Raw genomic sequence first — 13,830 nt, 5'->3', positions numbered from 1 at the left:
AGCCTGTTGAAAAAAAAGGGCTATCCTCTCAGATAATGTGTTTAGTGTGTCTGAGTGACAATAGCTTCTTTGCTATAGCATGTGTGTGTGTGTATGTGGGAAACAGAGGTAATCACTGAGGACGGTGTGAGGGAGTTCTCACAGTTTCGCCTCCAGCCAAATTCTGTCATCAGACAACTCCACCTGTGTGTTTGTGTTCCTGCATTTCACACACCCTCTGTAAGTACAGAGACTCACAGTAATTGCACGGCAAAGTAAAATGAAATTAAAAAAAACAGGTCGAAGAGTGAAATCAAACAGGTGAAGGATGGCAGACTTCACGTTATGTTTATTGTTCTTGTTTTTTTGTTTTTTTTTCAGCATGGCCATAGCAGGATGTCCTGAGCAGCAGGAAGTCCTACAGTATGACATGTTTACAGCAACTTTGGAGGGCACAAACAACAATTCACAAGATGTATGTCAGAGGTGGCTTCATTACCTTTCCTTTTCAACTGTCCCTCTAATCTCAAGATGATTTAATTTATATCATCAAATGACAAAGGGATTTCTACAGGGAGCATGTTTACCTCGCTGCATTAATCCAGCATAGATGGTAGAGAGAAGGCAAGAGAAGTGTGATGGACATGTAAGACTCTGTGGAGCAAAATGTGTAATAAAATCTTTTAGAAACCCCCTTTGGCTGCTCAGATTCACTCAGTTAACTTTGAGCTTGTGACACGAGTCCTCTTAATGATGGTAACTCTGGTCAGGTTACAAAGGGCCGGGACGGTCCTCTGTTCAGATGTTGGTCGAAAACAAAAGGCAAGACAACACTGGCATTACACAACATGTACACATGACATATAAAGGAGGGAAAGTAGGGGTAGGTGTGAGATGTCACATTTTTGTAAGTGAAACCTGATGCAAGAATTAGACTACTGACAAACTCACAGTGTAACAAAGATACTGCTATGATATACATTAGTAGTCTTGTTTATTAACAGTGCATTGATATTTGGCATACTGTAAACATCTTAAAGTTTAACTACTTACTTCATCATGCACTAAAGCTTCCAATACAATCACTGTATACTGTATCAAATGTATATAAACACAGTGTTTTGCATTAACAGATTTAAGTATAAAGAAGCATCGACACAGCTATGCATAATACTCACTTTTATCTCTTTCACACTAAAACACACTCACACACACATTCTCTCTTCACAGACTTAAGAAAAGAAGCTTAAGGAAAGGTTTGCGCTCAGATTCTAAGTCATTCTTCTCTAGTTTGGCTAGCAAATATATCATATTAATCACAATATCATAACATGTTTAAAAAATCTCTATAAAGCTTTTAAAATACAGACTGTGCAATATAAGACAAAACAGCTATGTTTGGCTATAAGGCCACAATGATTTTGGTATAAAATAGATTAATTTCTGTTCTTAAAGATATAAATATCACATCTAAAAGACTACTTTTCAAAAGCCTAAAAAACATTAAAAGTCACTGATGTTTACCAAATTGTCACATGACCTTTATGTATTTGCATCTCTACAGCAGGGTCAGGTCCAGGTACTGCCCGGACGGCTTGGTCATGAGAGCGGGGAGGGACATGAGAGGAGCATCACCTCTGCTGGACTGACCGATCAGACTGCTGTTCAGGAGAGAAATGGACTCCGCAGGACTCTGGAGTGGGTGGGTGGGGGTTGGGGAAAGGAGAGAAAAAAGAGACAGATGAGTATTATCCTGGTGTAAAAGCATGAAACACAGAGCCCTAATACCAGCACCAGAGTTACCCATCACCTTCTCAACCACCTGAAGGATTTACCTGTTATTACCCATCTATTATTACTACCACAACAGCAACTGACTGTTAGCTTAGCCCTCCAGCCCAATAGCTACTGGTGCTATGCCTGTCAAGCTTTTTGTTCTTACACAGCACATAGTGCCATTTACCATGACAACTGTGGCGGATCGACACCTCAAAGTTGGAGGTATTTATGAAACAAATAAACGATTTCATTCTTTTAAACTTCCAGAAGGAAGTTACATTTTTAGTGCTATTCATTTGTGGATCGTGAAAAAATAAATGGCTCAGTTTCATGAAAGGGAAAAGTGAAAAGGTGTGGTGTTGGGTACACCTTGAGCCGCCTTACATACAACTCAAGTACAAAATAATTATAACAATGAATAGTAATTTTTTTTTTTTTTCGCACTTATCAATAGGATAGCTGAAGAGAGACAGGAAACATGGAGAAGAGAGAGAGGGGCAGAGAGTAATTGGTTTCAAGAAAGTTGACGAAAAAATTCACCAATGTCCACACTCCTTAGATACAGATTACAGCTAATCTAAGAGAGCAATTCACAATGTTTTGGAATTTGAAGAAATACAAAGCTTGACAGGCCTGCTGTACCTTATTTCAGTTGCTTAGCTTTCATTAGACAATCGCTTTTTAAAGGCCGGCTAAAGCAAATTCTCTACAAGCCCTGTTTTTTTTATGTCTAAATAACATATTGATAGCACAGAAATGTTGTAGTCAGTAGTTGTTAAAGTGTGTGTCCATAAATGGGTCTTATTCTGTCTGTGAAAGAAAAGAACACCATATCTTAAATCATTCAGTAAATCCAGCCATAATTAAAATAAAAGAAATAACCCAATCATCAAATGTGCCCATTCTTGTAGTTTGTGTGTGTGAATAGGAAATGCCTTGCATTGGCCCATATTCCCCAGTGGGATGATCAAAGACCCAAAACCAGTGCTATAGCCCCGCTCCAAACTAAATCCCCCTCACAGAGCCCTCAGCCAATCCTTACCTGCCACCTGCCTCAGACACCTTAAATACACACCCATTCTTTGGGATGCGTAAGCAATGTCCCGGTCGGGTCGTGAGCATGCACAGGCCCGTGAGCGTGCATGAGAGCATCCTCGGGGGCATACTGTTGTGTGAGGAAGGGGGAGGAACAACAGAAACTGAGAGATAATCAACCTTAGACACTACCCTAGAGGCTTCATGAGCCTGAAACTCCAACATGGTGGTAAAAGCAGACTTGTAACTTCTTAGTTCACGTTTGTCTCCTAGTTTTGTTACATTTATCATATCCATTTGAGTCTTAACTGTCCTCCAAGTTTAATTTAGTCTTGAGTTCCTCCATTTCAAGTCTAAGCAAGCAGTAGAGCATGTGTGACAGAACAGGGAGACTAGACAGGATAAACTTGTTTGATGGCCTCTGGGCAAACACAGTGGATACCTGACGATACACACCCATAACAGGAGGAGATTTGAATACAACACTTAGTGCTACAGAGAGATATGTGAACTCTGGAGGCTTGCACTTGTGAATGAGAACTGTACTACTAATCGGTGAAGAATATACAGCTCTTACCTGGTAACCCTGCATTGTGCTAATGAGGTCCTTGACTCCGGAGCTGCTGTAGGTCAGACCTGGCATGCGCACCAACCCCCCTGGGGTGGAGAGGGAGGAGGGGGAGGGGTAGAAACCTAAGGTGGTAGGTGAGCCAGGTGGGCTGCAGAAAGGAAAAAAAAGCATCAACAGTATGTTATTGTGAAAATATCAGAGACACAAAAAAGAACAACTTAATGACTATGCTGCATGTTTCTCAATAAACCAAGCAAATGCATGATGCACAGAAGTGGGAATAACCTAAAGGCATTTTCTTAATGACAGAGGTCTAAGAAGGTATACTCAGAGGTCAACAATGTTTACCTGTTCCTCTGATACCACAACGATCAGTTATTAACTAACCTTGTAACAACCTTTCTCCTGCGCAAGACCATGCAAAGTGTACCACTTTTTTCCACTTTAAACAAGAGTCTTTTTTTTATTGATCAGCATGCAATACAATAAACAATAAAAACAGTTGTATAGCAAACTAAATACATAAAAAGAAACACAACCCTTGAGTGTTTTTAAGGCAGTCTAAATTATGTAAATTGCAAAAAATTACTCTTTAGGGCTATTTTACAACAGAAAATTTGGATTGTTCACGAAACAGAGTTTGCGGCAAAAGTGTGAGTGTTGTTATGATCCACTCATCACATAATTAGATCCTTTAAAAAAAATGCTGGCTTGTTTAGCTGTATTCCTGTTGTTCAAGCCACCGTTATAATAACTATGTAAACAGAGGCCTAAGAAAAGCAAACGTGTAAACAACACTGCTTTAGTTTTCTTATTCACTTGCACAGCAGCATAAAGTTAACCTGCAAGAGTGATTCATTGTATGTACCATGTGCTGTAAATGTAAAGAACAAACACATCTAAACTATTTATAGACATGCACAACCGCAAACAATATCACAGCTTTTTTTCAGAATCAATATGGTTAATCAGTTTAGAATAGTATAGTAATTGATGAAGAGTCAAATATAACAGTGATCCCATTGAGTAAAGGAAAAAAAATGACTTTTTTCCAGAGCCAAACTTGTAATTTCCAAAACATTCTCATGCTGAGACAGATGTTGGTAAGCTGTACATTTAGTATTCCTTCTTTTTTTTGTCTTGATACATTAATAGGGTGGATAATTACAATATCCCAATCACAACTAATCTGAGGACTGATGAGTATTAGTTGTTGGAAAACTATAGAAAAACAAATTAAATAAAGTCCAGAAAATTTAAATAAAGGCCTGTATTTCAATGCCAGCATGTGTCCCTCTTTCTGTTCATGGGAAAGCATGAGTGTGTACCTGGGATAGTAGGCTGTGTAGTTCATGTATAACTGAGCTGAAGCGGGGTAGTAGGCATGTCCTGTATGCATAGGGCGCGGGGTCAGCAGCATCTGACCCATGGGAGGATAGAGTGCAGCAGCAGCCTCTGTGGTCAGGACAGGATGAGCAGGGGCGAAGGAGTAGGAGGGCGGAGATAAACCTAAAGGAGAGGATGGAAGAGGAAACATCATATTTAATAACTAATAATAATAATAATAATAATAATAACAGAAACGCAAATAGATATGACGGTGAAGACTGGTCATTGTTTGTCTGTGAGAGAGGCAATCGTACAAACAATGTCCATCATCCTACACTGACACATGTACAGTGTGTATGGGTTACATAGAGAAAGTTTCTCTATGTGGGATACGTTGCACTGACTGATTGAGTTTTTTGGTGAAACCATTCCTTCAATAATTCATAAATTATGTCATTATCCCTGCAAGCTTACTCCCTATAATGCAACAAATGTTTAGTTGAAATATAAGTTAATAAACTTTGTGTATTTGTGCATTCCAGAAAAATTTACTTTTTAAATCTAATTTCCCAAAAGAAAGCTCACACCAAACTGACAGCTAAATACATTGATACATCTATTCATCCAATATAATCAAAATAATAGACTTTATTAAAATCCCAAAAGGAGTTGTAGGTGTATTCTGGTGGATAGAAAAGGTTTGTGATGTAAGACTTCATTGATACAGATACACTAAGTGCATTCATCGTTGGCCTATCAGTTGTTTTTGGAGTGTCGTCTGACCATTTACCAACCCCCAAAATATGTTTTCTGGCTAAAAGCTAAAAAGTCCTATTTCTTCTGTTTATAAGTTTGTTTTTTCCCAAAAGAAGAAAAATCATTATCATCTTATCACAGTAATATGTGTTTAGCCTTAAACCTTCTAATGTAAACATCTGCATCTCATGTCAGTGATTTAAAAATATTTAGTCCCTTTTCTTTTACCTCTCTATCAAAACTAGGGGATGGCCAGTGCACATTTACAGTGAGGGAGACAGAGAGAAAAAAAAAGCACATTTCTACACACCAGCTCTGCCCACCTCTCCCACAGCTTTACTGATTGGACAAGCACAAGGGACGCACACACCAGAGGTGTTTCGTTCTATTAAGGCTAAATCCCACAACCACCACTACCACTCAGATAAGACTGAAGAGATGTAAGCCAGTATTTATTATTATGGACTAGCTGTTTTGCTCACATTTATTCAACCCTTTCAGATTTAGCTAAAGAAGGTGTAAGGGAGTAAAATTAAAAATGAGTATTAAACATGCGACTGAAGAAGTTGTACGATAATAAGGATGTGTGAACACAGGTGAAAAGGTGGATTAAACAATGAATTTGTGAGGTTTTTCTGAGCATGCAGATGGGTAATTTAATCAAACTTAATCACAAAGGAGGTACCACACACATCAAACACAAAAGTTTTGACTCCTCCTGGTTATGTCCCTGACCTCGCAAACTACAAGATTGTAGAAAAACCCAGCAAACCCTGCCCCTGAACGGCAGGAGCCCACCTACCCTGCAGTCCCAAAGCACCCCCAGCTCCCAGCAGGACTTACGTCTGGACTTACATGGCGGCGGGCTGAGCCCTGTCCCACTCCTACTCCTGGTGTGTGTGAGTGTATGTGTGTGTGAGAGTGAGCCTCCCATCAGCACCAGGCCCATCTCCTCAGCACTGCAGGGGAACACCTCCACATAGCGGCTGTTGGCCCCGCGTTGGCTGGACATCACATGCTTGTGGAGCCGCTGTGAGGCCTGAAGTGCTCGCTCTGCTGAGGTCATTTGGATGAAGCAGTCACCTGATGGGCGACCCTGAAAACAGAGACAGTGAGATGTTACTCTTCTGCACTGTGACAGGAAACATGCATGTTTATTCAACTTTTTCACAAGGCTGTTAATCAAAGGTTTGTGGATCATGTCCACTTCTTAATCGGTAGACAACAAAGAGAAAAAAAATCACATTGGAAATCTGGCCATAATTCAAGGTAAAACAGCATATTTTATAACTTTATAACCTGTGGCAACAGCAAAAACAGCTTATGTTAGCATTTAACTCATTTTCTAGCGGATATAATTGCTCACCAGCTAACATCACCTTGAGCTAGGACCATATGTCTATCATATCATATCCTGTAACAATATCAAACAGTAAAGTTAGCTTGGAAGTGTACGAATGCCACGTTTAAATTATTGTCTAACAATAGCTAATGAGTTTTCAAAAATATGAATATGGCGAAGGGTGTGTCTGTACTGTGGTTGCATGTACCTGCTGGTTAAGGACCATGTGCACACCATGTGGTCTGATATCATGTGTAAACTCGCCCAGGAAGGTGAGGATGTCCTCTATGCTCGCTGTGTATGGCAGCCCCCTCAGCCTCAAACAGTCCCTTAAACCACCAGGAGGGGGCAGAAGAGGGACTGAGGGCAGCATGGACACCAGGGGGGCAGGGGCCACAGGGATCAGAGGGGCTGATGAGTACCTGTTCAATACCTAAAACACACACAGTCTTAGATTTTTGCAAAATAAAATAAAAAAAATGCATAAAAGAATACTCTCAAACCGCAAATGAAATACAATTCAATTAACAGTTATAATTCAAAGATCAAAAAAGTGTTTACCCACTAAAACACAACCAGTAGAGGCCAACTTTTAGCAGCCAATCTGTGTACAAATATTAAATATGTGTTGCAATGGTAGATAGAGGCTTGTTTGCATTTCTGGAGAGCACCAATAAACCCCTTTAGTTGGTTATACACGAGTGTCCGAGGAAAAGTGTCTGCACAGATATGTATGAGGGCTGTTAGCTTATCAGTCAGCTAAGATAAGAAAATAAGTCAACATGTGTTCATCCCACAGGAGAGGGAGAGAGAGCAACAAGAGGGACAGAGAGCCCAGTAATGCTTCACAGTGTTTGTGTGTACCTACATACTTAAGGGTAACACATACAAACACACAGTCCATCTTGCCATGCAGGTCCCCACCCAAAAGCCCTTCTGCAATAATTTCAACTAACATGGGACAAAAGGAACACACCCACACAATGTCACACTCTGCTGTGTGCAAACAAAGAAACACTACATTCCTTAAAGCCTCTTTTAGAAGACATAAGAGGATTACAAGACTACAAATAAATTCAACATAAGGGGAATGATAAAGAAGACTTCCTAGTTCCTATAAGTTGAAAACAAACACACATATCCACATTGTACAATAAAAACTGCAGACAGAAATGACAAACACATGCAGATCAGGTGGACAGCCTGACGTACCTGTTGGACCTCTGCTGCTGTGCTTTTAAACAGCTCAATATATCTCCTCCCCAGGATTTCTTTGTGTTTCCTCAGAGCACACTGGGCGTGCTCCTCACAGGCAAATAAAACAAAGGCGTCGCCAGTGGGACGCCCATCAGGATAGCGCACAAATAGGATGCCGTCTTTCTCTCCACTGACTGGACAAGTCTCTTTAATCCCCTCCTCCGGGGAGAAAAAGTTGAGCACCTGCTCGTGTGTGGCTGTGAAAGGAAGCCCTCGCATCCTCACTATGATCTGGTCCTCACGCGACAAGAACATGGCTACCTCATTGGAGGTACCTGGAGGACACAAACACAAATTTGAAAATGACTAAGAATGATCACACTGACGTCAACACAAATCAGTTTTCCTACCTTTAAGCCCTTTTATTCCTCATAGATAAAAATTCACTTGACTTTCATTTTTTCATGATTATGCTGATTATCATCAGCACCACTAACTAAAAGGTTTTTTTCTCATTACTTTCAGTAACAGCTGTGATACCATTAATGAAAATTCTACAACTGAAAATTTGTCCATAACCATTAAAGACTGTGCTTATAAAAGGTTTAAGTCAAAATGTTTACATATAGCTTTATGGTGATTCAACTTTTTCAGATCCCCCCCAAAAAATATAAATAGGAAGACACACAACAGCAGAATATTTGGTTTTGTCACCAAATAATCATTCATATTGTTGGTTAATGTTCAGCACCACCAGAGATTATGGACTAAATGAGGTCTTTTCCATCAAAAAACACCAAACATTATCCTATAACTACATAGTTAAAGTTAAAAGTTAAAATATAGTACGATACTCATTGATCTATCTTCTCACCTCCTGCTATCTTCAGGAAGTCCTCCCCTGTTGCTTTATAAACCTGTTATTAGAAGAGAATGAGGCAGAAATTAAGAATAGTTATCCAAACAAAGAAAATACAGAAACGATAACATCATGTGTATTAAATGTGGCTGGTTCATTTAATCAGCACCATTTAACTGAGTTCCCAGGTTACCTCTATATATCTGCTGCCCATATGGTGTTTGTGTCTCTTCAGCGCCAGATCTCTGTGTTCCTCACTGACGAAACGAACAAGAGCTTCTCCGTTCCTCCTCCCCTGAGCATTTAGACACAATGCAGCCCCTCCTCTAAACAACACAACATACAGAGCATTATAGAGGCAGTACATCTTTTGTCAACAGCACATTTCACAATCAGCTTTATTGGCCTTGTAGTCTTACACATACAAGACATTTGACTATTAAAAAAAATCTTCTCTTTATGTACAAAAGTACAACATTAATATTAATAATAAACAAATAAACAAAGACTTGTATGTTCAAGACAATGGCACAGAAGTGAAGAGTGAAAAGATGCTGAAATAACATGATAATAAATGATGTAATTAGGTACCAGATGGGTTCATTTACATGAGGAAGGATTTTTTTTAACAGTATGTACATTAAGGCAGTGTGCATAGATTCATGTCAGATAAGGAGGATAACAACATCTACAAGATCAAGTAATGACCATAAAAAGTGGTCAATGATCTTATTTACATTCACAGTGGGTGTTTTGTTACAGGGTTATTTCACAGAGACAGATCTGATGCTCTGTGCCTGTTTAGTGTTCTTTTCAGTATTTGACATTGACAAATCAAATATAACTTCAACGTACTTGGCAATGTTAAGTCCCCTGAAGAAGCGAGCAATGTCCTGGTCAGAGGACTGCCATGGCAACCCTCTGGCTCTGATCACTGTGTTGTCGCACACTTTCTCCATCTTACTGCTGCACATACACGCACATACTGACATTAGCACAGAAGGAGTGGACTTGCGGGTGATTACTGAGGCAGAATACAGAAAGAATATTTATCTTGAACAAACTTTACTTACCAAGTGCCTGTCTCAAACTTCTCACTGACTCTCTCCTGGCAAGAAAATGTGTGGCCTTTGATGAGGAAGAAAGAGAAGTTATTAGATAGTTAATTAATAAAATTGTCTCCAGACTAAAAAGGACGATATTTTGTTATCATCACAATAATGGTTTTAGTCTTAAGGTTAAATGCAGAATATATTTTGTATGTATGAAATTAGTTTTCTGTTATAGAATTTGACATTAGGGTAAAAACTGAAATTATTGTCACTGTAGATTAATATATCAATAATAATCTTGATTGTTTAAACTATGATTCAGAACACATTAGAAGGAAATGGCTATTTAGCCTTACACTTTGCCCACGATGAAAGTTATCTATTCAGATGTTTCTATTATGTTGAATCAATTGCCTAAAATTAAAAAATAATCAGTTTACTTGTAAAATTAGACACAACAATGTTGTTGATAAATTTCTCTTTTAGTCCTTATTTCTTAAAACTATCAATGTTCTTGAAAAGCACAAACTTAGTACAACTTTCCCCTTAAACTCTAACGGGGCATATATCAATCTTAATAGCTTATTCTTGAATCTGTAACTTTGTCTTATTTTATAAAAAACATATCTGATACTCACAATTTGGCTCAGAAAGCAGCGCAAGGACAATGCTGGTCATGGTCTGGACCTGCTGTACTGCTACCTCTGCAGGTAATACGGCTGAGGGGTCCGGTGATGATGAGGGGTCTGGTGTTGCTAAGGTTTCCATTGTGGCTGAGGGGTCCGGTGTGGCTGAGGGGTCCGGTGTGGCTGAGGGGTCCAACATAGCAGGAACATCCACAGGTATACTAAGAGCTGAGGAAGGGGCCGTCAAAGAAAGCGAACAAGAAAGAGCCAAAAACAGCAAAAAGGTGTGGTTCTATCTGTATGTTTGAGTTTCACTGATATAAACTAAGAAAATTTAATATGTGTTTTTTTTTTTCAAAGTGCATTAAGCTAGTTGACAAACACACACACACAAGAGAAACTCAGATATTTTAGTTATCCTGTTGCAGAGGGAGTGTGGGGTTGGCCCTGTTGGCTAAACACACACTCGTTCCAAGAGCGCTTAGCAAGGTGATGCCATTGTTTCCCTATTTGCATTTCAAAACCTCTAGTCCTCCAGGCAACACCCCTAGGCTTATAACTTCTTGTATGTGTGCTGCATTTGCAAGATCAAGCTAAATACAAAAAAAAGAATCTGTGTTGAACATGAAATCAATTACATGTCACAATGTAGTTTACAGTCATTCACTGTCACACCAAATGTAAACACTAGACGTTTGGAAGGATACCTTCTGCCATATCGTGTATATTCAGAGCCTTGAGGTCAGATGTGGGGAAGTGCTCCTTGAACTCTTTACGAAGGTCAAAGAAAGAGAAGAAACAGTCGGGGACCAGGATGTACTAGAGAAGGAAGAAATAAAATGAAAGGATGTGAACATGTGGCCCATAAGCAGCTGCCATTTTATTGCCGTCATATTGCTGTTTGCTTAAGCCCAGTAGTGTAGTCCTCTCTAAGGAACACACACACAGACATGTGTGAAAATGTCATCAGCTTTCATTGTGTGCTGCTGTTTTATGTGCACAGGTATGTATGTGGGTGTGTCTAATTAAACTGGTTTTCTGGAATAGCTAACTGCTGCAGATCAACTCTCAGAGTAGCATGAAGTTTGATCAGGAGCTGAGTGCTGACACATGACATCCCTTTGTGACTGTGTGAGCGCCTAAGGTTCCTGCATCAGCGAGGGAACATCCGCCCTGGCTGCAAGGCGTTCACCCAACCAGCTTGCTCACCTTGCTGGCAGCCTCAGGGTGAATCACTTGACGGATGTGAAGCTGCCCGTCTGTACACAAACACACCGACGTGCCTGTGCCCGCGCTGTTCACCTCATTTGTCAGTTGTAGATGAAACTAAGGAAAGAAATAAAAGAATTCAAAAGTTTGCCTTCATCATTTTCACAGCAGTAATAATAACATGTTACTTAAAAGCTAATATGCTTAATTATTTGGGCTATTACCTGGTTCAATGCTGACTCAAGACTTGAGGCTGTAAAGACACTGTCGGCTCTGGATCCATGCTCCTCTTCCACGCTCTCTTCCACAACATCCTCCTCCTCCTCCTCCTCCTCCTCTTTCTCCCGTGACTCTGAGAGGTCAGGCTTAATAAGGAGCTCATTCACCTTGCCCAACTGGTTCAGAGAAGATGAAAAAAAGAGACTTCAGTGTTGAGTCAGAAGTCTACAAAGAAATTAAAAGGCCAATAGAATAATGTAATGGCATAAATAGCTTTAATGTAGACTTTTTAAAATGATCAGGTATAAACAACAAAAGATGGATTCTGTTAAAAAATATTTAATAATGACATCATTAATTCAAATTATAGGCTTTATAGGCCTATATTTACATTAGATATGAAAGAAGAAACCTACAAAAACTCAATTTACACTTCATTTTAAATACGAATTTTCTAGCCTAGTTTTTGTTTTTCTATTTTCAACCCGAGTTTAGTTTACATGCCCTCTTCTTTCTTTACCTCTATTACCTGCTCCGATGTACACGTCACAATGTTCAGCTCTAATAAGTCGTCTAGTAATAGCCTACGTTTTGTTTTATTTTGTTGTTTTTACCTTTTTGTTCTTCACATCCACCAGCTGCCAAACCAACTGCACGAGCTCCTTCTCGTCAGATCCCAGCAGCTCTCCGCTCGCGCCAGATGTGGCGGTGAAAACCACCACCAGGTAGTCTACCTGCGCCGTCATCTGAACACAAACACAGCCCCCAAAAACTAATGTACTGATACTTTACTAAATCACAGGTCACTAACTGAAGATACGTCGGTGACGGGATACACGCGGGAGAGCAATGAACACCTTTACTTTGACACCTGAGCGCAAAGGTGAGCTTCGTTAAATCCAAGTTTCGACGCGCGAGAGATTGTACGTGAAGCCTCGCGCAGTCACCATCGCGGAGTAATGGCTGAACGTTCCCCGTTTTTGTATTGCACCTACCTGTCTGACCACGTGACTCTCCACCTGCCTCCTCCCTCCTTCAGGTGCATTACCTATTAGGACGTGGCAGGCCGTGGATGACAGAAGTCGCATATTTGTTGATGTAAATTACTTTTAAAGGCTACTTTTATTTCTTTAGGCTATATGAGAACAGGTTACCTGTTGCACGAATTACAGAATCAGCGCATAGACTCAGAAGGTTTTCCAATGGGCCCCATAACAGTGATATGATGTAGCTAGTATGAACGATCATTTTCAAAGATTTGTTGATAGATATCTATTTAAAAGTTATAGTATAAACACTTTGAGTGGAAATTCTCATCAAAAGAAAGAAAAATAACTTTCCTTTAAAGATGCATGAGTAAAATTGCAAGAACTGCACTTGTTAACTTAAAATTGTCTATTTATTTATTAATATTTATATATATTTTAAAAACTATTGTTAGATTAAGATAATATATCTTACAGTTATACAAATATAAGATCAAAGAAAAAAAATGACCCTCCACTTACTCATAACATAGACTAAGTTAACTTTAGGCTGTATTAAATCCGTCAATTTCACGACAACAACAGTAATAGATTTTTAATTCTAACGATATTCTCAAACAGGTTAATTGCGTTAAGTAAAAGTAAGTTTTTATTTAGGCTACCAGACATCTGTTATTGAGTTATGCACATCACTAAATAGACCTATAGTAATAACAAACAAAGAAAGAAACAAAAAATACTTCATAAAGCGTTGATATTTAAAAAATGTAATCAATTTAAAAAAAACATGCAGGGTATAATATATCTGAGGCTATATAGCTTATAATTTATTTAATTATTTAATTATATCGAATACGTTAAGGTTAATATAATATTTACTTTATTAACCAA

The 13,830-nt window shown here is 39.1% G+C and overlaps 1 protein-coding gene across 5 annotated transcripts; it reads right to left on the bottom strand.

Moving 5' to 3' along the window:
- Window positions 1-287: 287 nt before the first annotated feature.
- esrp1 (epithelial splicing regulatory protein 1) lies at window positions 288-12,923 on the bottom strand. Of its 5 annotated transcripts, none has more exons than XR_009674895.1 (16): window positions 12,568-12,923; window positions 11,959-12,129; window positions 11,735-11,851; window positions 11,233-11,344; window positions 10,538-10,753; window positions 9,921-9,975; window positions 9,703-9,813; window positions 9,041-9,173; window positions 8,863-8,905; window positions 8,004-8,323; window positions 7,000-7,224; window positions 6,293-6,545; window positions 4,693-4,873; window positions 3,371-3,512; window positions 2,287-2,923; window positions 288-1,950 (listed from the first exon to the last, which is right to left on the bottom strand). XR_009674895.1 is itself a non-coding variant. In XM_061050580.1 (16 exons), exons 1-16 carry the CDS (start codon window positions 12,697-12,699, stop codon window positions 1,538-1,540), a joined length of 2,436 nt encoding a protein of 811 aa, XP_060906563.1. In that variant the 5' UTR covers window positions 12,700-12,923; the 3' UTR covers window positions 288-1,537. The 5 variants fall into 5 exon arrangements, 4 of the variants coding, with proteins under 4 accessions (XP_060906563.1, XP_060906565.1, XP_060906566.1 ...); XM_061050580.1 differs by having other exon boundaries at window positions 288-1,672; window positions 2,834-2,923; XM_061050582.1 differs by having other exon boundaries at window positions 288-1,672; window positions 2,834-2,923; window positions 6,305-6,545.
- Between the last annotated feature and the right edge of the window lie 907 nt (window positions 12,924-13,830).

This window comes from Labrus mixtus, chromosome 11, assembly GCF_963584025.1.
Source record: "Labrus mixtus chromosome 11, fLabMix1.1, whole genome shotgun sequence".
Taxonomy (NCBI): Eukaryota; Metazoa; Chordata; class Actinopteri; order Labriformes; family Labridae; genus Labrus; species Labrus mixtus.
The sequence above is the reverse complement of the archived record's forward strand: the minus strand, read 5'-3'. Positions and strand labels throughout refer to the sequence as shown.

Coding starts and splice junctions, on each gene's coding strand:
- esrp1 (XM_061050580.1), bottom strand. CDS start 12,699: ATGACGGCGCAGGTAGACTACCTGGTGGTGGTTTTCACCGCCACATCT. Junction 4,874..6,292: donor GCCGCCATGTAAGTCCAGAC/GTAAGTCCTGCT, acceptor CCTCTCCTTTAG/GTTTATCTCCGCCCTCCTAC. Junction 1,673..2,833: donor TTACGCATCCCAAAGAATGG/GTGTGTATTTAA, acceptor CACCCACTCCAG/AGTCCTGCGGAGTCCATTTC.